Source organism: Prionailurus bengalensis, chromosome A3, assembly GCF_016509475.1.
Source record: "Prionailurus bengalensis isolate Pbe53 chromosome A3, Fcat_Pben_1.1_paternal_pri, whole genome shotgun sequence".
Lineage (NCBI taxonomy): Eukaryota > Metazoa > Chordata > Mammalia > Carnivora > Felidae > Prionailurus > Prionailurus bengalensis.
Genome location: NC_057354.1, coordinates 16,336,626 through 16,360,409, shown reverse-complemented (window position 1 = coordinate 16,360,409; position 23,784 = coordinate 16,336,626). Strand labels below are relative to the sequence as shown.

At 47.7% G+C, this 23,784-nt stretch overlaps 1 protein-coding gene across 1 annotated transcript; it reads left to right on the top strand.

Moving 5' to 3' along the window:
* Window positions 1-10,918: 10,918 nt before the first annotated feature.
* Window positions 10,919-22,011, top strand: R3HDML (R3H domain containing like). The gene is made up of 6 exons (XM_043602318.1): window positions 10,919-11,050; window positions 11,812-12,118; window positions 15,064-15,182; window positions 15,306-15,438; window positions 17,001-17,116; window positions 21,702-22,011. The coding sequence occupies exons 2-6, from the start codon at window positions 11,861-11,863 to the stop codon at window positions 21,832-21,834; spliced, it is 759 nt and encodes a 252-aa protein (XP_043458253.1). The 5' UTR covers window positions 10,919-11,050; window positions 11,812-11,860; the 3' UTR covers window positions 21,835-22,011.
* Window positions 22,012-23,784: the final 1,773 nt, after the last annotated feature.

The window sequence follows — 23,784 nt, the reverse complement described above, 5'->3', positions numbered from 1 at the left end:
GTGGGAGTCTTTTCACCAGTTACTACAAATCAAGGCTTTATTTGGTTTGTTGATTGTGTAGATTGAGATACAACTCCATTTGTCAAGTATGGTTGAACTGAAACTATAAATTGTCTACAGATACAAGAGTCCAGCAAAAAGCAATGAAAGTGTTCTGTGAGAATCAATCCACTATATGAAATTTACAGTGAAGAATACTTGTATATTTTATTATTTGTAAATTATGTGCTACACATTCTGTATGTTGAGAAAACTTTATGAAAAACCTATGTATATATATACTTATACATTTTCTTAGAGAGCTAGTTGTTAAACATTTATCAACAAATCACTGGCTGTAATCCAGTAAACACACAAAAATAGTATGTAACATATAAATGAATATACATGCTAACAGATAAATAGACATAGCTATAAATACAGCTTCATGACAGTTCATGACAGAATTTGCCTCTGCTGGTGTGAGGCGCTCTCATATTTTCTGTTTAGTCATAAATTCAATTTTTAGAAATGCTGGTCATGCCCCCTGAATTATTTTGCAACTCACTAATAGGTGGGGATCTATAGTTCGAAAAACACAGAAGATTTTAAGGCACTGGAGGACAATGCCCCGCCCTTCCCCACCAGAGGGTGATAGAAGGCCACAATTTCCAGAGTTCTTCCCTTCCTGCTGCTTCCATGGTACCACCTAATTGCCGATTTTCATTCCTTCTTTATCTAGTCAGCAACTACTTAAAATCTAGTGGTCTCTGACCTCAAGGAACTTAAAATCCAGTGAAGGTGATCATCATTCATTTACTCAGCCAAGCAACACTTATTAAGTTACTAATGAACCAAGCATTGGGTTAGATGTTAGCACTTCCAGTGTGTTGAATAGGTGAGTTTTTTTGATAACCAAAGATTTATCACCCTTTGAAAACACAGTCTGTTCTAGTTGGAAGCAGAATCACTAAGTGTGGAATGGTTGCGTGGAAATCATCAGACGTTACCATTCATTATGCTGTAGCCAGCTTGGACAGGCATATGTATACATATATACACATATATACATATATATACACACACACATATATATAAGCTCAAGATTAAATAAAAGGAAATATAGGGGGCACCTGGGTGGCTCAGTCAGTTAAGCATCCAACCTTGGCTCAAGTCATGATCTCGCAGTTCGTGGGTTTGAGCCCGGGAGCCTGGGACCTGCTTCGGATTCTGTGTCTCCCCCTCTCTCTCTGCCCCTCCACTGCTCACACTCTGTCTCTCTCTCTCTCAAAAATAAACTTTAAAAAAAATTTTTTAAAAGGAAATATAAGTTTGTGCTGCCTTTTCATAAAGAATTTTTCTTCTTTGTAACATTATACTGTAGTGCCACTGATTTATAAGGAGATTACATTCTGCCCGAGTAGAATAAAAAAAAAAAATCTGATGTTTGTTTTCATTGGAAAAGAGATCTTTATTTTGACAATGATCTTGGTCTGTTTTAAAGTATACTGGTCTGAATCGCTTGATTAAATGGCAAAGACTAGGAGGCCTTTATGAATTAGGAGTATCATTAAGGATCCTTTAAAAAAATACACTTTAGGGGCACCTGATTGGCTCAGTTGGTTAAGAGCCTGACTCTTAACCTGGGCTCTGGTTATGAACTCTTGTGGGATTGAGCCCCAAGTCAGGATCTTGAGTAGCGCTGTCATCGCAAAACCTGCTTGGGATTCTCTCTCTCCTTCTCTCTTCCCCTCTCTCTCTTGCAAAACAAATAAATAGACTTTAAAAAATACACTTTGTAATTTACTTATTCATTTGTTAAAATTTCTGTCTCCCCTACTTGAATGTCAATTCCAGAGAGCAGGGAACATTGCCTTTTTTGTTCACTGATGCACCCCAAGTGTCTAGAACCATGGCTGGCACCTCCTAAGCACTCTTTTTGTTGTTAAACAAATTAATGAATCCTTATTAATATGCTTATGTAAAGGAAGTTATTTTAAACTTAAATCGCTTTTTTACAAACTGAGGGGAGATGACAGAGAATAATAGTTATAAAATTATTATTATTTATCTTAAGATCAAAAAGATTATAAATCACCAGGAAAGAGATTTTCTGGTCCATAAAGTCTGAACAAAGCTGCAGCAGAATGACAATGGATTAAGTAGAGGATGCTCGAGGCCACTGAGGAAAAGACCACATAGGGCCAGGGAAGGGTCAGGGAAGAGTTCTTGAAGGAGATGATTTCCATCTAAGTGGACATCTGAACCCCTGATGGGGTTCGACCCCTGTTGTCCAGAAGAACAGTGGGAAGCGATCATTCCAGGAAGAGCGACCAGCAGGTGCCCTTTAGTTGGCTGGTGTGTGGGAAATAATTCACTCTGGGTTGGGGGAGGGGGTAGGCAGCCGGGTAATTCTCCCAGTGGGCAGCTGGCTCTGTCCACAGCTCCTGGCCAGCCAGGACCAATTCCTTCCTTCTGAACTCTCCTCTGCAATGCCTCCCCCATTCCTAACCTCTGGCCACCTCTTTCTGGCCGGAGGGGACAACCAGCCACTCCCTGGGGTGAGGCAGCTGAGCAAAGCCTGTGTCTGCCAGAGGCCAGACTGCTAACTCGGAGGGGATTGTGTCCTCTGGCTGTGCCCCCAACACACACAACCCCCGACTGCTCATCATGTGGGCACAGAGTCAGAAGGGCTTTGCAGGAGGACAGGGATCTGGCTTTGCTCATCTACGGGCCACAGACACAGCAGTGGGAGGAGCTGCCTGGGACCTACCCCACCCCCAGCACCCCCACTCCCTCCACTGGCCACAGACTCCTGCAGACCCCAGACCTTCCTGTCTCAGGTGGCCACAGGGCTGAGGTTTGGGGTTCTGAAAGAACGTTGGTAAAACTAGAAAGAAAAGAAAGGAACCAAGTATCCCAGTGTTGTTGAGCAGTTACCTATAGGATGAAGGGAGGGCACTGGGATCACAGAGAGTATGGGCAGTTTTCTAGTTCTTTACCTGGGGGTTGTCAGATGTTCACTTTTAAAAATGGATTAGGGGCCCTTGGGTGGCTCGATAGGTTAAGCGCCGACTTCGGCTCAGGTCATGATCTCATGGTTTGTGAGTTCAAGTCCCTCATCGGGCTCTGTGCTGACAGTTAGGAGCCTGGAGCCTGTTTCAGATTCTGTGTCTCCCTCTCTCCCTGTCCTTCCCCCACTCATGCTCTGTCTCTCAAGAATAAATAAACATTAAAAAAATTTTTTTAAATAAAAATGGAATAAACGGTATATTTGTATTTTATAAATCTAGTGCCTATGTTATATTTCACAATTTATGAGAAGGTATACATTTCAAAAAGGAACACCAAACTGGGAATAAAATACTTAGGTTCTAAGAAGAACCCATTTTCTTGAAACTTAACTAAGTGTCTGGCACTAAATGCTTTACTGTATTTGGCTGTTATTACTTCATTCTGCAAAGACTGAGGCACAGAGAGGCCAAGAAACTTAGCCAAGGTCACACAGCCAGCAGGCCATCAGAGCTGGGATTCAGACCAGGGTAAATAAAGTATGCCTCACAGGGTGAAGCGCTTAACCAGTAGCCACCACTGTCTCCTAGGTCTGGGGGTTGTCACTCTGACCTCACTGGCCCGCCAAAGAAAAGACGACTCACAGGGTCACAGCACTCTGCAAAGCTTACCACTGGCGCAGCTGGGAAGATTTAGCAGCCATGTGGTATGTTGGTTAAGAACACAGCCAGGCAGACACAGGGTCAAGTCTAGACTCAGGATTTATTACCTATGTGTCCTAGGACAAGTCATTTATCTCTGTTTCTTCATCTGAAAAATGACAACGCTGGAGTGCCAGCCTTGTTGCGGGGATAAATAAGTGAAACCTTATTGTACTAGGTGTGCATACAGTAGGCACACAAGAGATGGTCACCCCTGAAATAAAGACGCTCATCTTTGCTCATAGTAACCTGTCAGACAGGCACAGCAAAGTGTCACTGTCCTCACTGAACAGATGAGAAGTCTGACTCAGTTTTCAGGCCACAGAGTCTCCCCCTGGTCCCTTCCCGCCCCCGCCCTGCTGAATTCTTAGGGTCCGGAGACGGAGCCGGGATGTGGCCGCGGGGCTCGAGCTCCGCGCCCGGAGCAGGAATGTGGGGCGCCTCGGTGGTGGTGGCCAGGCGGGGTGGGGGGGGGGGAGCTGACACAGAGGCTTTTCCGCTCCAGCTGCAGCGGCCGGCGACACAGCAAATTCCGCGACCACACCTGGCCATGCAGCTGTCCAGGCTGGACCCGGAGGAGGATTCCCCAGTCCTCTAGCCGCTGGCCCCCAAGCCGCGGCCTCAGGCAGGGACGGCGCGCCAGGGCGCAGGATCACTGGGCGCCCCCTCCCCCAGCTGGATCGCCCCTGGCCAGACCCTTCTTCCAGCTTCCCCCATCTCTTTTGGAGGGGAAAGTCCTCTCTGACACCCTCACCCAGGCGTGAGGGGCTCCCTGGTGCGAGGGCTCTCTCTCTCTGCCCCTCCCCTGCTCTGGACTAGGGTGAGGTGCCCCCTTTCCCTAACGGGCTACGCCCTGGTCTGCTCTCCCTGCCCCCCTCACACTCCCCAACCCCCACCGGCAGGACTGGGCACAGGGCAAAGCAGAAAAGGAGGCCCTCAGGTCATCGCCCGCCCTGGGGCTGGCATGGCCTCCAAGGTCTCCAACCTGTAAGATGTGCTCCCATCTCTCAACTAACCCCTTACACACTCTTACCTGGAGAGTCTTCCCTAACCTGCCTTTTTTTTTTTTAGTTCTTCACACCCACCCAATTCCTGCCTGCTTCAGAGCCTTTGCCCAAGCCCGTCCAGTGCTTGTACTGGTGTCCCTGTCCCGACCCTGTGTCCCAGCTTCACCCCCAACTCATGTCTCTGCTTCTCCTTAATCATCACCTGTTGCTCACGTTTCAACTGGTAGAATGTCTTGAAAACTCTTAGGCCGTGACTCTTCTATTCAAAGCTTAGAATCAGCTTGCCAACTTCCTCCAAAATAACTTGGAATTTTGGTTAAGTGCGTCCTGAAACTAGGGGTGCCTGGGCGGTTCAGTTAGTTAAGTGCCTGACTCTTGATTTCAGCTCAGGTCATGATCTCAGGATTCGGGGCTCTGGGCTGACAGCCCGAGGCCTGCTTGGGATTCTCTTTCTCCTCCCCTTCCCCACTTATGTTTTCTATCTCTCAAAAATAAATAAGTAAACTTTTTTTAAAAAGCTACATAAATTGCATAAAATAACTACGTAAAGTCTATTAAAATCATGTCCTTAAAAAAAAAAAGATCCTTTTGAGTCTAAAGTGTAATTTGGTGAGAATGGACAACATACTCAAGTTCACTAATAATGGCGTGGTGTGCGTCACTGAAGATAGAGACACCAAACACACAGCTCCTTCCCTCAAAGCGCTTATTTGCCCATTGTCTTCCTTTTTATTGTATTTTATTTCATGAGAGAAGATCTTATTGGGCCCATTCTGCGGATGAGGAAACTGAGGCGCAGAGGAATTACATGACTTGCCTCGGGTCCTATGGTGAGGAAGTGGTGGAGTCTGACTCACGAATCTACTCCCTGAATCAGTTTGGTCTATGGGTTTGGCGTGTTTGTGTGTGTCTGTTTGTGTGTTTGCACGGAGGGTGTGTTTCCATGGGCCCGGAGTGAAAAGCATCTATATTTGAATATGGATGTGCTATGGGGTTGAGTGGGAGTTTGCAGATGTGTCTGCTCTGTTGGATGGTGACTTCTGTCTTTGTTGATATTGGGGTCTTTTGTTATGTGTGTAGACTGCTGGGGATTTAGGTTGGGTGTATGGGGGAGAATGGATGTGTTGTTGGGGAGACAAGAATGGGATATTTCTGTTGGTATGTGTTTTTTCTTACGTAGGACTTTCATGTTATACTTGTTGAAAGAACTCTTTTACGTTAAACAAAGACTTTTTTAACCATATATAAGTCCAACTTTTATTTTATTTTTATTTTTATTTAAAAAAATTTTTTTTTCAACGTTTATTTATTTTTGGGACAGAGAGAGACAGAGCATGAACGGGGGAGGGGCAGAGAGAGAGGGAGACACAGAATCAGAAACAGGCTCCAGGCTCTGAGCCATCAGCCCAGAGCCTGACGCGGGGCTCGAACTCCCGGACCGCGAGATCGTGACCTGGCTGAAGTCGGACGCTTAACCGACTGCGCCACCCAGGCGCCCCTAAGTCCAACTTTTAAAATTAAAGCATAACTTAATTTTAAGTGCTGAAATCTCAAGTATACAACTAGATGAAGTTTTACATACACACACCCTTGGATCCACCACTTGGATCAAAATAAAAGACAGGTGCAGCCCCTCAGTGGGAGCCCCCTCCTGCCCCCCTCGGTCAGTACCCCTCAGCGTAGCCTCTGTTCCGACTTCTGTTATTTTCCATTAGTGTTACCTGCTTTTGCGCAGTGTGTCAATGGAATCACACCGTGTTTCTGTTTGGGGAGGTTAACGGCTAACGTTGAACAAACTTTGGCTTGTGTGCTAACATGTATCACGCTGAATTTCTCCTAATAGCCAAATAAGGTAGTGTCTATTTATTGTTCCCATTTTATAGATGAGGAAACTAAGGTTTAGAAAGAGCTCAGAGCCAGGTCACGTGTCTGAAACCACAGCTCTGCTCCTTACCCACTGCTAGACCATCTTGCCCCCTCTTGGGTTACCTGCCAAGGAGGTGACACTGCTATCGGGCTGCAGAGAGAGCAGGAGGCCGACTTGGGAGCCCAGAGGTGCTTCTGAGTGTGATTTATTTTCTAAGGCGTGAGTTTCTCTGCATCTGTCATGAGGCCTTTCCGATTCTCCTTGCTGGGCCAGGAACTACCACCAGCAGCCGAACCACCGCTGTGCTGCAGAGACAAACCATGCCACAGGGGTCGAGTCCCAGCTCCCAGACTTATTTGCTGTGTGACTGTGGGCAAGTTGCCTCCCTCTTTGAGCCTCGCATCCTCTAACTATTAAAAGGAGATTAAAATCCTCATGCATGGTTAAGGTGGTAACAGATGGAGGATGTCATTGTATAAATGACTCCTGCTGTTATGTTTTTAAAAGCCTGTTTTATTGTAAAATAAAACGAATACAGAAAGTCACACAAAACAGAGAGGGAACCCAATAAAGCAAACCACTTGTAACCACCAGTCAGACCAAGAAATAGGAACCCCTCAAATGTCTCAGCCTGATCACAGTCTGACTTTGACAGTATTTCTTTGTGTTTCTTTATAGTTTTATTGCCCAAGTACACATCCCTAAAGACTATAGGTTAGCCTTGTCCATATTAAAAAATGTGTATCTTTTAAATCTCTACTGATTCCTCCCTCGTCCCTTGCATTTTCTTAATTTATCTTTTGGAAGAATCTGGAGCATTTGACCTGAAAAGTTTTGAAGAGTCTGGATCACCGCTATTATTTTTCACATGCATTGCCCTCCTTCTAGCTTCCTCCCTCTCCTCCTTGGATTTGGAGTGATGCGGATCTGGGTTCCAGTCCCGAGTCTGCCAGTTGCCGTGTGACTTTAGACAAGTCACTTAACCTCTCTGAACCTCTTTCCTCAAGTGGCAGATGAGGGACCTAGAAGCTCTCAGCCTCCTTCCTCGAACACCAGACTTCTGTCCTGCAGTCTACTCAAAAGCAACTTTACAGGGTGAGGGATCAGAGACCTGGCTCTGGAATCCAGTTTCCACTGGCACTAGCTGTGTGAACTTGGGCAAATTACTTGACCTCTCTGAGTTTTCACTTCCTAGTCTATAGAATGGGGATTCTGATACCTCACCCAAGAAACTGGAGCCCGGCTTAGATGAGATCAGGCCCCTAAAGCATTTAGTGCCCGGCACCTAGTATGTGCTAATCACGGTTGACCGCTGTTGCTATTGTTGTTAGCTGCTCTTAGGGCTACGGTACATTGACCGCTTACTCTGTGTCAAGTGTCTTCAGATGTGCTAACTCATTTTATCCTCACAACAGTGCTGTGAGGCAGCCCCATTTTACAGATGAGGAAATTGGGGCACAGAAAGGTTAAGTAACTTGTCCACCGTCGCACAGATGGTAAGCCACGAACCTGGGTGTCTAGATCCAGAGCTGTGCTGGTAGCCACTGAGCCCTACTGCCTCAAATACGACTACTCTCTGGAAGAATTCCCCTTTGCTTGCCCAAGCCCGGAGAGAATTCCGACAGGGAGGAGGGTGACGTAGTAGCTGAATCCAGCTGGTAAAATCCAGAGGTGAGAAGGTGTTCTTACCCTAAAATGAGATCCCGGCCCAGGACATTAATCTGGGCCATCCCTGGTTATTTCCTGCCCCATCCCTACCGTTTTGATCTACTGAAAACCTGCCGAAGGGGGCGCAGGAACAGGTTCAGACCAGGAGGACAGCAGAGACGTTCCCACCTGGTGGAGTGGCCTGGGGGTGTTGCTGTGTGTTTGCCCGGTGCAATTTTCTGGGTTTCTGTGGATGTGTGAATGTGTGTGGTAGGAGATGATGCTTTTGTATGTGGAGCTGTCTGTCTGTGTCTCTGTGCGGAGGCAGCGTGGCCAGCCTGCCTGGGCACCTGACCCATCTGTGCCACCCACTGGATGTGTGACCCCAGGCAAGTGACTCACCTCTTTGTGACTTAGCTGCCATGTGCATATAAAAGTGGATATGATGACAATATTAGTACCTACCTGATAGAGTTTTTCTGAAGATTCAATGAGCTCATCCAAGTAAGTGCTTAAAATAGTGCCGAGCACTGAGATAGGAGCAAGTATGGATGGCTTATATGTTATCACAGGATTAAATGTGTAAAGGGTGGGTTCCTGTATATTTATACAAGGGCACCCTAGGGGGCACAGTAGAAAGGATCTAAGGGGATGGGGAATTGAGCCGTCTCTGTGGTTTGTAGGAGGAGGATGCGCTTGCGGGAGTGTGTATATGCAGGTGCGTGTGGTGTGTGCCCAGGGGAGGCATGTGCATTCTGTAAACGTGTGAGGATGTTCACTGCAGAGTCCCCTTTACCACACAAATAAGCTCCCGGCCCTAGGACAAGTCCCCGAGGCTCTGTGTGCCTCAGTCTCCCCAGCTGTGCCATGGGTGGGGTTACTGCCTCAAAGCCTGCTGTGAAAACCAGTGAACCGTGGATGTGAAGCTCCACTTGTGTGCAAGCCATAGAAGAAGGTCCGTTGAGCGTGCTGACAGAGGGGGGCATAATCGTTGGCACTCCTGGGTCTGTAAGGGCCAAGGCTGTTTGCGTGTGCCTACCCTGGGCTGCAGAGTTCCCCCTGGGTGCTGTGGGTCCCAGCCTGCCATAGGCGGGTAAGCCCTCACTCCAGCTTTTTTCATGGGACATCTGAGGCCCAGAGAAGGATAGGACCTTACCTCAGGACACACAGCACTCTGGAGGCAGAGATGGGGCTAGATTGGAGCCCAGCCCCCTTGTCTTTCTGGCACGGTGGTGAAAGCCTGTCCCAGACAGGGCCAGCACCCCCAGCCCTCACTGCCTCGGCCTGCCCCACCTCCCCCAGCGTCCAGCAGGCAGCCACTCCGGCAGGAAGATGTGTGCTTTGGCAGCAGGCATGGTCTGGGCCGGGAGGCTGAGGCTGGGTGGCTGCCGAGGGCGGGAATGCCATGTGTCTGGGGAGAACCCCAGCCCCCAGCGCTCCATTGCCACCTGGCTCAGCTGGGGACCCCAACACTGAGTTCTGGGGATTCTCAGAGGTCACTGGAAGAGGAGGCTGAAGGCTTACAAATGCTTCGACTTTGGGTGTTTTTATAGAACCTCTTTCCTGTAAGTCTACTGTCTCCATTACAAAAGTATTGCTTGTTATTTGTGAAGAATACAAGTAATCAGAGAGGAGAAATTAAACTCCTGTCTTAACCTAGAAATACAGCAACTCAAAGACCAAAGGGGCTTTGACAACACACACGTGCACATGCCTGTATAGACATCTGCATGCTGGTGCATGTGTCTGTGCAAGCACACACACACGCATACGTGCGCGCACACACATACACATACACACACGCACACGCACAGAGCACACGCTGTGTACCGGCATAGTTCTGAGCGCTCCACAATGTTAATTTGTTTTATCTTCACAACAGTGCTAGAAGGTAGGTACCATTATTACTCCCATTTTACAGACGAGGCACAGAATGACTGAGTAACTTGCTCAAGGACACCCAGTTAGAGAGCGAAATAATGGGGATTTGAACCCAGATCCATCGCTTAATTCATTAGGCTGCATGGTGCTCCGTTCGAGTGGCATGCTAGTGAACATCCTCCTGGGCTCTTTCTCTGGGCTTCGATGTTGGTTTGGTTTAAAAAAAAATAGCATCCTTAGAAACAAACAAAGAAACCCAGAAAATGGCATCCTTTTTACATACTAACAGGGCTCTGGGGTCAGACTTGGATTTGAATCCTGTCTCTATTGCAGACGGCTGGCTTGGCTTTGGGCTCGTCCCTTCATCTCTTGGGCTCAGTTTCTTCACCTGTTAAATGGGGAGCTATAGTATCTGCTTCTGAGGGTTGGCTGAACTTGTGTGTGTAAAGCACTCAGCCCAGGCCTGGCATATAGTAGGTGCTCATTAGATGGGACCAAGTTAATTGCCTACTCTGAGGCTGGACGGCTTCGTAGGGAAAACAGTCAAAGAATACTCTCCCAAAGCAAGGTGGCCTTAATGTTGGGGTCTGGAAGGCAGAGAAAAGCCTCTGTCTCTGGGGTTTCCAAGGTAGGAGTGCTATTTCCTCCTGGAGTCCCTGCCATTGTCACATCCCTACCCCAACCAGCAGCTCAGCCCAGCCCTGCACACCCCAGGTGGAAGCAGGAAGAGCAGAGGCGCCAGAGGGCGGGAGAGGAAAGCCCACAAACGGGCAGGCGGAGCCTCGGTCCAAGCCTGGCCTGGCTGGAAGGGGAGGGGGCTGTGGGGCCCGGACGTCAGATGCCATCAGCTCCCAGGGGACCGTTAAAGTCGCCGCGCTGCCAGGCGGGCCAGGGTGTCTGCAGAGGTCCCTGCCTCCTCGACGCCCGCTGCAACCCGCCTGGGCTGCCCGGCCTGGGTACGCGCCTCTGGGAAGCCTGCTGCGTGGTCGCCCGCACGCACGCCTCTCTCTGGCTGTCTTCTCTTTAACTGTTTTCTCCCGCGTCTTCTCTGTTCTTCTTTCCCCTGTCAGAATTTCTCCCTCTGCTTCTGTCTCTCCCATGCTCTTTCTCTTTTTCCCCGTCACTGTCTCCCATTCTCTCCTTATCTTTCCACCTTCCAATTTCCTTCACCCCTGTTCTCTGTCTTTTTTTCAGACGGCTCTTGGGTCTCTTCTCGTTTTTCTTCCTCTCTGCTTCTCTCTTTCTCTGCCTCATCCTCCTCCATCTCCTCTGCCACCCGATTCTTCCTGTGTCTCACTCTCAACCCCCAAAACACAGCAATTCAGGGATGACAGGGCCTGGCAGTATGCCCCGGGGAAGGTTGGCCCTGCCCTCTGAGGGCATCGATGGAGCCCACTGGGAGCAGGATTGGTGAAGAGGGTGTCCGGGCTGGAGAGGACAGGTGTCTGACTCCTGGGCTCGTGGGATGGGACCCTGGCTGTGATGCCAGCTCCATCTGTGTCACATGGCCTGATCAGGATTAGCTGCTGTCCGGGCATGTCCCTCCATCGCCCGATCCACTGAGTCCACTGGGGTGGGAAGGACAGGGTGTGGGGGCATCAGGACTAGAGCTGAGTCAGGAGATCTTTGCCAAGTTCCCAGGGGTTAGTTAGCACCCTCGGGGTGGCAGTGCTGGAGAATGCTCAGGGTTTGGTGCCCTCATGCCCACCCCCTCCAGGCAGCCGGTGCTGACTGCACGAGGTGACGCGTGACCCTTCCAGCCAGCTATGCCCCTGCTGCCCAGCACCGTGGGCCTGGCAGGCCTGCTCTTCTGGGCAGGCCAGGCAGTGAACACCTTGATGCCCAATGCCACCCTGGCACTGGCCCGGACCGAGGGCACAGCCGTGTGGCCCCTGAGTGGCCTGGGGGTGCCCCGGTACCGGCGGAAGCGCCACATCTCTGCCCGGGACATGAGTGCCTTATTGGATTATCACAACCACATCCGGGCCAGTGTGCACCCACCTGCGGCCAACATGGAGTATATGGTGAGTTCCCGTGCCTTCCCCTGTGCCCTTTCCAGCAAATGTCAGTCAACTCATTGTGTTCTGGAAGGGCTGGACCACTTGCCAGCCTGGCCCCACTAGCCAGTATCTCGGTGTCTGGGTCCTGTGCAAAGGGCAGGAATTACTCTCCCCATTTGATAGATGAGGACACTAAGGCCATGCGCACAGGTTGTCTTGGGAAGTGGGGTCAGCAGATTGCTGTTTATGGGGCATCTACTGTGTGCCTGCACCTCACCTACACATAACCCTGAGAGTTCTCCTCTGCCTTCGATGTGGAGATTGCAGTCTCCTTTATCCAAATAAAGAAACCAAGAGACAGAGATTTGACAAAGGTCATCTGGTTGGGATTCTAACCCAGGTCAGCCTGCTGCGAAAGGTTGTGGTCTTAACCAACACAATACCTTGCCCAAGGATTTTGGCTCCCTGCTGGGGTCTGCAGGGGGTGGGTGGCTGGAGAGGTCCATGCTATTGTCTCTTTGCGGTAGGGGTCTGATGGACACTCACAGACTGTACTCAGCAGGCCTGTGGGGGGAGAGTTTGGAGCAGCGGGGACTGGTACCTGGGGTCTCAAGCTGAAGAAAACTGGCAGCTGAACGGCTGAAGAAGCTGAGAGATATTCCCTTAAGGAGGCAGGACCAGTGGCTGTCACCCCAGCCCCACAGAAGCCAGACTCTCAGAGTGGAGGAGGGGGACTTTCTCTTTATCACAGTCCCTCCCCCAGGACCTTTGTCTCAAACCAGCCTGGAGAGATAGGCTTCTAGCCCACCCACAGATTTCTTTACAGAAAGAGATGGCCAGTCTCCCCGCTCCAAGACAAACATGTTCTTCTCAACAGCCTGCAAATCCCTATGCTTTTGCAATGTGTCCATTCACTTAGGTAGTAACCGCTGCTCAGAGGTAGGCAGTACGCTAAGCCTCATGGAGATGCTGAGAACAGGATGGAAAAGGTGTCTTCCCTCATGGGGATGATAGAAAACAAACATCCACAACATAACAAATGGGTAATACAATGTCAAGTAGGCATAAGGTGTTGGGGAAGGGCGGGGATAGGAACCAGAACGGCAAGCAGCTAGAGGTGGGGGAGTCATTTATTTGTTCATTGACTGACTCATTCATTTATTAGCACAGGGGCTGGCACACGGAAGGTCCTCCATTTTTCAAACAATGACCCATTTATTGTGCACCAGCGTGTGTGTAAGGCACTCATCCCAACGAGTGTTTAATTGTTGCATGCGTGGTGGAACAGAGAGAGTGAAACAGCTCACCATGGACCCCAGCAGGGTCAATGAATGTGGGTTTGATGTTAGCATGCTCTTTCCCTCATTTTACTCCTCTGGTGCACGAAGGAAACACTCCTCTGCATTCCCTAAGAGTGCCAGTTGGACAACCCTGGAAACATGTTTGGACCCCTCTCTTGCTATCCCTGTGGCTTCTTCACTAGCTGCCTTCTGCCCGCAGGACAGGCATCTGGCTAAGCGTCCTTTGCCCAAGGAATCCTTTCTCTCCCACAGCCTCTCCAAAAGTTCCCGTCGCCTGTTTCACATGCTCACACCCACCGGGATCGTAATGATTGTTTAATGTCTCATTTCCTTGCTAGACTGTCAGTTCTGGGTGCCTAGAAATATTGTTCAGTATTTGCTGAGTGAACAAATATGATGAATGAATGAAGAGTATCTCAGAGAATCCTAGGAAGTCAGAGTGGAAGGAAACTGGTATTTTTCTAAAAAAGTGGTCCTTTTTCAAGTTATAAAACTTGCGGCAGTCACACATTGGAAAATTATGAAGCTGTTGGGAGGGAGGAGGGGGTTATTCTTTATGTGTTGATGTGGAATAGCCACTAAGATAACCTGTTTGGTTGAGCAAAAGCAGCCAGGAACCTGATAGAAGGTCTGGTTAGCTGCCATTTGTCAACAAAATGTATAACTTTTATATTAAATACAATTATATATTTATATACACTTATATAATTATATATACTTATATAATTATATGTATTATATATAATCATATATTTTACATATACTTATATAATTATATGTATGCATGTATATTCATGTATATTTACTTGTACAGGTATAGAGTGTTTCTGGAGGAGGATGCCTCTATGGGGCAGGATAGGTGGGGGAGGAAGTCAAGGATTAAGATGAGAAACTTTCAGGGCGCCTGGGTGGCTCAGTCAGTTAAGCGTCCGACTTCAGCTCAGGTCACGATCTCACGGTCCATGAGTTCGAGCCCTGCGTCGGGCTCTGTGCTGACCGCTCAGAGCCTGGAGCCTGTTTCAGATTCTGTGTCTCCCTCTCTCTCTGACCCTCCCCCCTTCATGCTCTGTCTCTCTCTGTCTCAAAAATAAATAAATGTTAAAAAATAAAAATTAAAAAAAAAAGATGAGAAACTTTCTACTTTTCCTCCTTTAGGCATCTCACATATTAAATTTGTGCGTGTTTTCACTATTCAGGAAAAAAAAAAAACCTTTTGAACTCAAAATGCTTAATGTTAAAATAAACACATTTTAAAAATACAATAAATAAAATAATAAACCAGTTCCTTCCCCATCACCCTGGGCTCAGTCACTTCCAGGGACTGCTAGGAACTCCCGCACAAACACCACAGAGCCCGCTCAGAGCCGAGAGCCCCCAGCCTGAAGCCCAGAGGCTGGAGTGGGGGTGGGTACCAGACGAGGAGTGGGAGGTCAGGGTGGATCTTGGCTCTGGTGTGGACTTGCTGTTGACCTTGACGTCATAGGCCTTCTCTGACTCTTAGTTTTCTGATTTGTCCAGTGGATTTGGCGCAGGGTTCCAAGCAGATGGAAGAGAAACAGGACCAGGACAATGCCCATCTCAGGACACCGCTGGGATAGCGGTTCCCCCTCCTCCCTGCCCACGCCGGTGCCCCGGCCCCAGGGAAGTTCATGGCCTTTCTTTCCCCAGGTCTGGGACGAGCGGCTGGCCAGGTCTGCCGAGGCCTGGGCCACCCAGTGCATCTGGGCCCACGGGCCCTCACAGCTGATGAGACACGTGGGCCAGAACCTGTCCATCCATTCTGGCCGGTGAGTGACCTTTTTCCCTTCGTCCTCTCGGTCACTCGATGAGGTCACGGAGCACGGTGGTGGCAGCAGGGTAGCTCCTCCATTCCCCAGCCAGTGTACCTTCCATCTGCTCTGCCTCCCCAGGTACCGCTCGGTGGTGGACCTCGTCAAGTCTTGGTCTGAGGAGAAGCGGCATTACTCGTTTCCGGCCCCCAGGGACTGTCGCCCACATTGCCCCTGGCGCTGCAGCGGCCCTGTCTGCTCCCACTATACCCAGGTACCCCTTTGTTGGGAGGAAGGGCCGAGGGAGAACAAATCCTGGGAGCCTAGAAGAAGAAGAATGTGGTGGGACAGAAATTAGAAATAGACCAGAGGGGGTGCCTGGGTGGCTCAGGTGGTTAAGCGTCTGACTTCAGCTCAGGTCATGATCTCTGGGTTCGTGAGTTCGAGCCCCCGTGTTGGGCTCTGTGCTGACAGCTTGGAGCCTGGAGCCTGCTTCAGATTCTGCCTCCCTCTCTCTCTGCTCCTTGCCTGCTTGTATTCTCTCCCTCAAAAATAAATAAATAAACATGAAAAAAATAAATAAATAGAACAGAGGCTCTATGGACTTCCTCTCACACAATAAGCATATTCCTGGAAGGTTGTGTGTATGTTGAACTGAGCTAATTGCATCTTGCGTTGAGTGTCTTGTGTGGGTCCGACCAGATTGTTTGACCCCCAAAATGGAGATGTGTGGTCTGACGAGTTCAAGAATGCTTTAGAATTCAATAGGTCCAAACACTTTCTAGTATATTCTAAGAACCCCACTATCTTAAAAAAGTGGTAAAATAAAATGACAAAATTGTAGTATATTTTGAGTGCTAATATTGAATATGTTACCACTTGTTACACATAAAAATATAATGCCATGTATGTAGGAAATGGGACTGAAAATTCCCATCACAGGACCAATATTTTCTTTTTCTTCTTTTTTCTTTTCTTTTCTTTTTGAGAGAGAGAGAAAGAGAGGGAGAGAGAGAGTATGCATGAGTGGGGAAGAAGGGCAGAGGGAGAGAGAGAAAGAATCTTAAGCACTGAGTGTGGAGCCTGACTTGGGGCTTGATCCCACAACCCTGGGGTCATGCCCTGAGCTGGAATCATGAGTCAGACGTTCAACTGACTGAGCCACCCAGGTGCCCCAGGACCAATATTTTCTTTCAGTCTGTCTATCTCTCTGTGACTCATTTGGAATTAATGTCAAAACTCTACATTGGAGACCCTCTAGGAAATATGAGGCCTAGACAATGTCCTTCCTGATATCCCAGAGGACATTATTGCCTTCAGTTTACCAAAGAAACTGAGGTGCGGAGTGGTGAAATGACTTGGTCAAAGCCACACACTAGTGATGCTGAGATTCTGATCCAAGGCTGTTTAACTCTAAAGTTTGTGTTTTAACTCTAACACAATAATGATTTTCAAGCGGTAGTTACTAGGAAACAAAGAAAGAAAGAATATTAATAGAACAGTATAGAAAATATTAGCATATGTCACACATGAAAATATTAAATATGGGTTCACAAAACTTGTGTTCCAGCTGTGTGTGTGTGTGTGTGTGTGTGTGTGTATTTTGTGCACTAACAATTGGAAATTCATTCCTTACTGTTGGTTGTAGTAAAAAAAAAAAAACCTTGAGAAACATTATAGCACAATGTGTCTCCAGGAACAGGAGGCAGATGGCTTCCCCAGAAAGACCTCACGTAATGCCCACACCCTGAACCACAGCCAGGAGCCTCCCCATGCCAAGGGGCCTGGGCCCCCCTGAGTTCTTCTCTAAGCCTCCTTGTCATTGTCCTTCCTCAGATGGTGTGGGCATCCTCCAATCGGCTGGGCTGTGCCCTCCACACCTGTGGCAGCATCAACGTCTGGGGCAACACCTGGCGTCAGGCAGTGTACCTGGTCTGCAACTACGCCATTAAGTAAGTGCAGCGCCCAGGCAGGGGGCCGTAGGGCACAGGGGTGGACCCTGAAGGTGGAATGGGAGAATTCAAAGAAACCTCAATACCATACAACTTGGTAGTTTTAGAGTCAATTGATAATTCTTTTTCTTTACCCAAATTGCAAAAGTGATTGGGAGACAGAGGACCAAGTCAGGTGGATAGGCAGCCACGCTGATGAAGTCAATAGCAGAGAAAGTGGTTGAGATGTGCCAGGCAAGCAAGCTTGCAAATAGCTCACTCTCAAATTGGACCTGCACACCGATTGACTGGGGACACCCGACAACCGCAGTCCTCTTCCAGTAAGTGCGTTGCTGGCCCCTCCAAGCTCGTCACAGGAACAGAGCAACTGAGAACACACGCTCCCTGCAGCCAGGCAGATCCCAAGGGAAAGAAAGGAAGGCTAGAACGAGCACACTCAGTTCCTTCCTCCAGACTCTCCAATCAGCTTGGTGGGAGGGAGGTCACGAGTGGCCTTCGTATGTAAGCCTCTTGGAAACATGGAGAAAGAGGAATGGAATTTACAGCCGACTTACACTATACAAATTTGCCAACATTCTAGACTCTCATATAAAAACAAAAACAGGGGCACCTGGGTGGCTCAGTTGGTTAAGCATCTGACTTTGGCTCAGGTCCTGATCTCATGGCTTGTGAGTTTGAGCCCTGAGTCAGGCTCTGTGCTCACAGCTCAGAGCCTAAAGCCTGGTTCCGATTCTGTGTCTCCTTCCCTCTCTGCCCTCCCCGGCTCATGCTCTGTCTCTCTCTCTTTCAAAAAACTAAGTAAACATTAACTAACTAACTAAATAAATAAAAACAAGAACAAATTCTAAGTAAACACAATATTTAGAATTTCAAAATCACATGCTGATAATCACCTTTTACTCTCAAGTAGTCCTTAGCCATTTACAAAATATTTTCATCTCGTTATCTCATTGAAGAGATGAAAGAGAAAGAAGGAAGAAAAAATGAAAGTGATACTGGGAAACTTTTTTCCTTTTTTAAAAGAGTAAGAAATTGAGGATCAGGGAGGTTAAGTAACTTACAAAAGTCACAAAGCCAGGAGGTAGCAAAGCTGTTTGAAACACAAGTCTTGATTTCAAGTCCTATGTTATTTTTTGTTTTTCAGTTTATTTTTGAGAGAGAGAGAGAACAAGCTGCAGAGAGAGAGGGAGACAGAATCCCAAGCACGCTCCATGCTCTCCAAGCACAGAGCCCAAAGCAGGGCTCAAACTCACACAACATGATATCATGACCTGAGCCGAAATCAAGTCGGAAGCCCAACCAACTGGGCTACCCAGGTGCTCCTCAAGTCCTATGTTCTGTCTACTACATTATTATGATATTCTGGAAGTCATTGGTAGCCTGAACACAAATTCTCAAGCCCTTTACCTGTTAATGGTGACATCTATTAACAAAGTATCAGCCCAGCTTTATCAGACACAAAAACACAAAGCAAATTTCATTACAAATGGCTTAAGGGGCTGTTCCAATTTGCTGATACATCAAACTTTTGCAGCATTAACAGCATAATTGTTAAGATTTTTATTATCTGGAGTCAAGACTGTCAGGGTTCAAATTTGTGATTTCACTTCACTTCTCCATGCCTGTTTCTCCACTTGCAAAATGAGAATAAAATAGTACCTACTCGTTATTACTGAGAGAAGTAAATGATTTGACCCAGGTAACACCCCCGGGCTCATGATAATGTCAGAATATATGTTGATGCTTACTGCTGCGACCACGTCTGGGTTTAATGTCCAGCTCTACCATGTGCATATGAGGACTTTGGAGAAGGCATTTCATCTCTACAGGCCTCACTCTCCTCTTTTAAAAGAGGGCTAATCCTGGGGGCAGTTGGGTAGCTCAGTTGATTGAGAGTCTGACTTCAGCTCAGGTCATGGTCTCACATCTCATGAGTTTGAGCCCCGCATTGGGCTCTCCACTCTCGTCGCAGAGTCTGCTTTGAATCCTCTGTCTCCCTGTCTCTCTCTCTCTCTCTGCCCCTAAATAAAATAGGACTAATCCTACTTACCTCACAGAGCATCACAGTACATAGTTGCCCACAGTACATGCTTAGTAAATGGTGGCCACGATTATAACTAGGTTATAAACTCTTCGAAATAGACCTAATTCATTTCTATATCCTTTTACTACAATGATTTCAACCCCCTTTTTTATTTTTTTTATTTTTTATTTTTTTTTTCAACGTTTTATTTATTTTTGGGACAGAGAGAGACAGAGCATGAATGGGGGAGGGGCAGAGAGAGAGGGAGACACAGAATCGGAAACAGGCTCCAGGCTCCGAGCCATCAGCCCAGAGCCCGACGCGGGGCTCGAACTCCCGGACCGCGAGATCGTGACCTGGCTCAAGTCGGACGCTCAACCGACTGCGCCACCCAGGCGCCCCTCACCCCCCTTTTTTAAAAGCAGAACTTTTTCCCCAGTGGTTAAATTAAATAAAAAAAAAAGAATGACTTTTGTTCCATCACCCCCAGGTGTCCCCACCGCCCCCCCCCCCCACACCGCCCCCAAACTTCCAGAAGCACCTTTTGAAAACTATGGACTCACAGCATCTGGCACAAGTCTTGGTGCCCTATAGCTGCTCCTGGAGTGTTTGTTGAATGAATAAGTGAGTGAACTCCATATAAAACCAGAAATGCATACTTTTCTAAGCACTTTGGCTGACTTTATTTACAGTCGTTCAACCAGCACTTTTGGAGATAAAAGGTATCCTTTCCGCCCACAATGAGTATTCATATGAAGTGCGAGAAAATAAGGCAAAGTTAACAGTGGCGAGATGATGAGGCAGTCATGAGCAAGAGCTAGGGAATGATTTTAGGCCTTGAGAAGAGGAGGGAGAAAAAGAAAAATCTGTGGGCTGGGATGGGGAAGAGCGGGTATGTAAGTTAGATCTGTTGGAGCAGTCTGCAACACCTGCCCAAAAGCTGCACATGTGCTTCTGTGAGCTGGGGGTCAGCCAACTATGGCTCATGGCCAAAATCTTGCGTGCTGCTAGTTTTTGTAAATAAAGGTTTATTGAAACACAGCCACACCATTTATTTACATATTATCCAGGGCTGGTTTCAATGCAGTAGAGATAGACGGCCCACAAACCCTAACATATTTACTATCTGGCCCTTTACATGAAAAAAATTGCCAACCCTGGGGCACCTGGGTGGGTCAGTTGGTTAAGTGTTTGACTCTTGATTTCAGCTCAGGTCATGATCTCACAGTCATGAGATCAAGCCCCACATGGAGCTCTGCACTGACAATGCGGAGCCTGCTTGGGATTCTCTCTCCCTCTACCGCTTCCCGGCTCATGCATGCCCACATGCGCGCATTCTCTCTCTTTCTCAAAATAAATAAATAAACATTAAAAAAAAAAATTGTCGACCCCTGCACAGGCAATGGGAAGCCACTAAAAGTTTTTGAGCAGGAGAAAGTGATGAAAGTGGTTTGTTTGTTTTTAACAGCTTTATTGAGATACAATTCACATACCATACAACTCACCCATTTGAAGTGTACAATTCAATGGGCTTTGGTATATTGTTACATTATTAATTTTTTAAAAATATGTGTAACATAAGATTTGCCATTTACCATTTATCATTTTTAAGCATACAGCTCAGTGGCATTAGTTACGTTCACAATGCTGTGCAACCATAACCATTATCTGCTTCCCAAACTTTTTCATCATCCCAAAGAGAAATTCTGTAAACACTGAACAATCAACTCGCTATCCCACTTCCTCCAAAAGGCCATTATGGTCTCTTGAAAGGACTAACTCAGGAGCAGGTAGGATGGATTTGGGATCCGGCTGTTGAAGAAACGGACAGCAGTGGCCATGATGAGGCTTCAAGGGCATGTGCCCCCATGATTGAATTATACTCGTCATCTGATTATTCTAGCTTCTATTTGCACAGCACTTTTGAAGGTCATAAAGTGTTCACACATTTTTGCAGATACCATTTTATTTATTTATTCATTCATTCATTCATTCATTCATTTTGAGAGAGAAGGAGGGGCGGGGAGGCGCAGAGAGAGAGAGAGAGAGAAATCTCATGCAGGCACTGTCAGTGCAGAGCCTGACGCAGGGCTTGATCTCACCATGGCGAGATCCTGACCTGACCCGAAATCAAGAGTCGGACACTCAACTGACTGAGCCACCCGGGTGCCCCTCATTTCTTTATTTTATTCAGAAGAAATGAGGTGGTTTATTCTGTTACCAGCTGGGCAGAATCCCGGACCAGAACTCAGAGCTGCCTGAGTCAGGGATGGGAGGTGGGGTGGAGGAAATAAGAAACCCAACACTTACTGAAGAGTCGCTTATTCGCCAGGCATGGTGTTGGGTGCATGCACACAGGGCTCCCTTATTTGATCTTTGCTGCATCCCAGTGAGAGAGAGGAGTCTTCTCTTGGTTTTATAGATGAAGAGACCAAGGCTTACAGACGTGACTTGCCCAAGGTCACATAGCCAGTCAGTGGCAGTGCTGGGATTTGGAAACCTGTGTGAACATTGCTCACATAACTCTCTGTCCCCATCTCCTTGGGACCTTTTCTCTTCCAGGGGCAACTGGATCGGCGAGGCACCATACAAGATGGGGCGGCCGTGTTCTGCCTGTCCCCCAAGTTACCAAGGCACCTGCAGTAGCAACATGTGTTTCTCTGGACTCAAATCCAATAAGCTTCTGTGGTTCTAAATTTCCCCCAGGCCCTGGTGGTGCCTCTGGCCTCCTCCAGAGGATCGCTTCCAAAAGACCAGGTCAAAGAATAATTGTTTTTTTAAAGGACATAATTGGGTTCACTCCTCTGATCTGAATTTTCCCTCCTGACTCCTTCCATTCCCAAAATGTCCAGCATGTGCCTGAAGAAAACAACCTTTTCTTTCTTCCTTCCCTTCTTCCTTCCTTTCTTTTTCTTTCTTTCTTTCTTTCTTTCTTACAGCTTTCTTCTCTCCAACTTCTGGGAAAGAGGCCCATATCTTTCATTGACTCAGTGCTCAGAGAGCCAGGGCTAGATGGGGCTGCCTGGCTAACTCTCAGGTCCCAAACCCACAGGTCTTTGTCCATCCAGTGAAGAGTATTTCTGAAACGATCTTTAGCCTGAAACCCACTTTCATTCACTCAATAACAGCCAAACTTTGAGGACTTGTGGTTCACTCCCATTGCGTGTTACTGGAGCCACCTGTCAAGCTCCCCTTTTACAGATGGATACACTGAGGCTCAGAGGAGGGTGTGACCTACTGATGGCTTCACACTTTGTCTGCAAGGGCACCCAGCTGGGAGCTCAGGTCCTGACATGCCCTACAGGCTGTCTGACTCCTTTGTGAGTGCCCAGATGGAGTGCAAAACCAAAGCTCAGCCCATGCCGCCTGAGAGAATTGTCTTCTTCTGAGCCTGTCTTTTTCTCTACCACTCCACATGTTGGTCTGTCTATCTCTCTCTCTCTCTCCCCCACATCCCATAGAGCCTCATTCTCATTCCCATAAACCATTTCCCCTCTCCCCGCCCCACTCCACCCAGATATCATAACACACAAAAGTCCTTTTGTTTCCAGAGATAGTAAAATCTCCCCCACAGACCTTGCCCTCCAGCTGGGGACCACTCCCTGCCTGACCAGAGAACACTCCATTCAAAGACCTGGATGGAAAAACAGCCCCTTTCCCTAGACTCCTTACATCGTGCTGAATGGAGTGAGTTTTCTTCCCACTGGTCGTTCCCACCTAGGCCACGCATGCCAACACCTCTCCACCCTCTGTCCCAGGCCCCCAGTAAAGTCCTTTGAGATCTGATGTGGTGGTTCTTTCTCGTTCCTCCTTCTCTTAGGTCTCAGAAGGGGTCAAAAAAGGAAGGAAGGGAATTGAGGAGGGGGAGATGGAGTGAGGGTAAAACCAGCTCCAGAGGAAGACCAGAAGAGGGGGCTAACGGCCCCTCAGCCCCTGTTTTGTGCCAGGCAAGACGAATAGATCAGCATGCAACTGCATGTGTATGTATTACTGTTCCATTTTACTGGTGGGAAAAGTGAGGCTTAGGATGAGTGCCCATTTCCAAATGCGGGAAACAGGTGAAGGGAAACAAGTACACTGCTGTGAGTTTATTATTCGCAGATTATATCCTTTCTACTTTTTTTTTTTTTTTTGGATGGAGTATTTTCATTTGTAAAACAGTGGTGATGATAAATGTTAGTTTTTTAAAAAAAATATTGGGGTGCCTGGGTGGCTCAGTCAGTTAAGCACCCGACTCTTGGTTTCAGCTCAGGTCATGATCTCACGGTTCATGAGTTCGAGTCCCGCATCGGGCTTTGTGCTGACAGTGTGAAGCCTGCTTGGGATTCTCTCTCTCTCTCTCTCTCTCTCTCTCTGCCTCTCCCCCATTTGTGCTGTGTCTGTCTCTCTCAAAGAAATAAATAAGCTTTAAAAAATTATTAACGTCCTTATGTTGGGGAGAAAAGGCTTGCCACCCTATGCCAATTTCCCAAAATGTTCTGGAAATTTAAGTGCCATGAGATCCCCTGAATTAAAAGGTATGCACAAGGTCATATAGCTAGTAGGGAGCAGACGTAGGGTTTGAATTCAGCTTCATCTGCTCTCAAAGCCTGTGTTGTTTTGACATTGCCTTCCTGTGTCCCAAGTACCAGAAGAATGGCAAGGA

What these genes read in the sequence shown, in the direction of transcription:
- R3HDML (XM_043602318.1), top strand. Translation starts at nt 11,861, where the DNA reads ATGCCCCTGCTGCCCAGCACCGTGGGCCTGGCAGGCCTGCTCTTCTGG. An exon ending in CGGCCAACATGGAGTATATG is followed by an intron (nt 12,119 to 15,063) that starts GTGAGTTCCCGT and finishes TTCTTTCCCCAG; the next exon opens with GTCTGGGACGAGCGGCTGGC. An exon ending in CTGTCCATCCATTCTGGCCG is followed by an intron (nt 15,183 to 15,305) that starts GTGAGTGACCTT and finishes CTGCCTCCCCAG; the next exon opens with GTACCGCTCGGTGGTGGACC.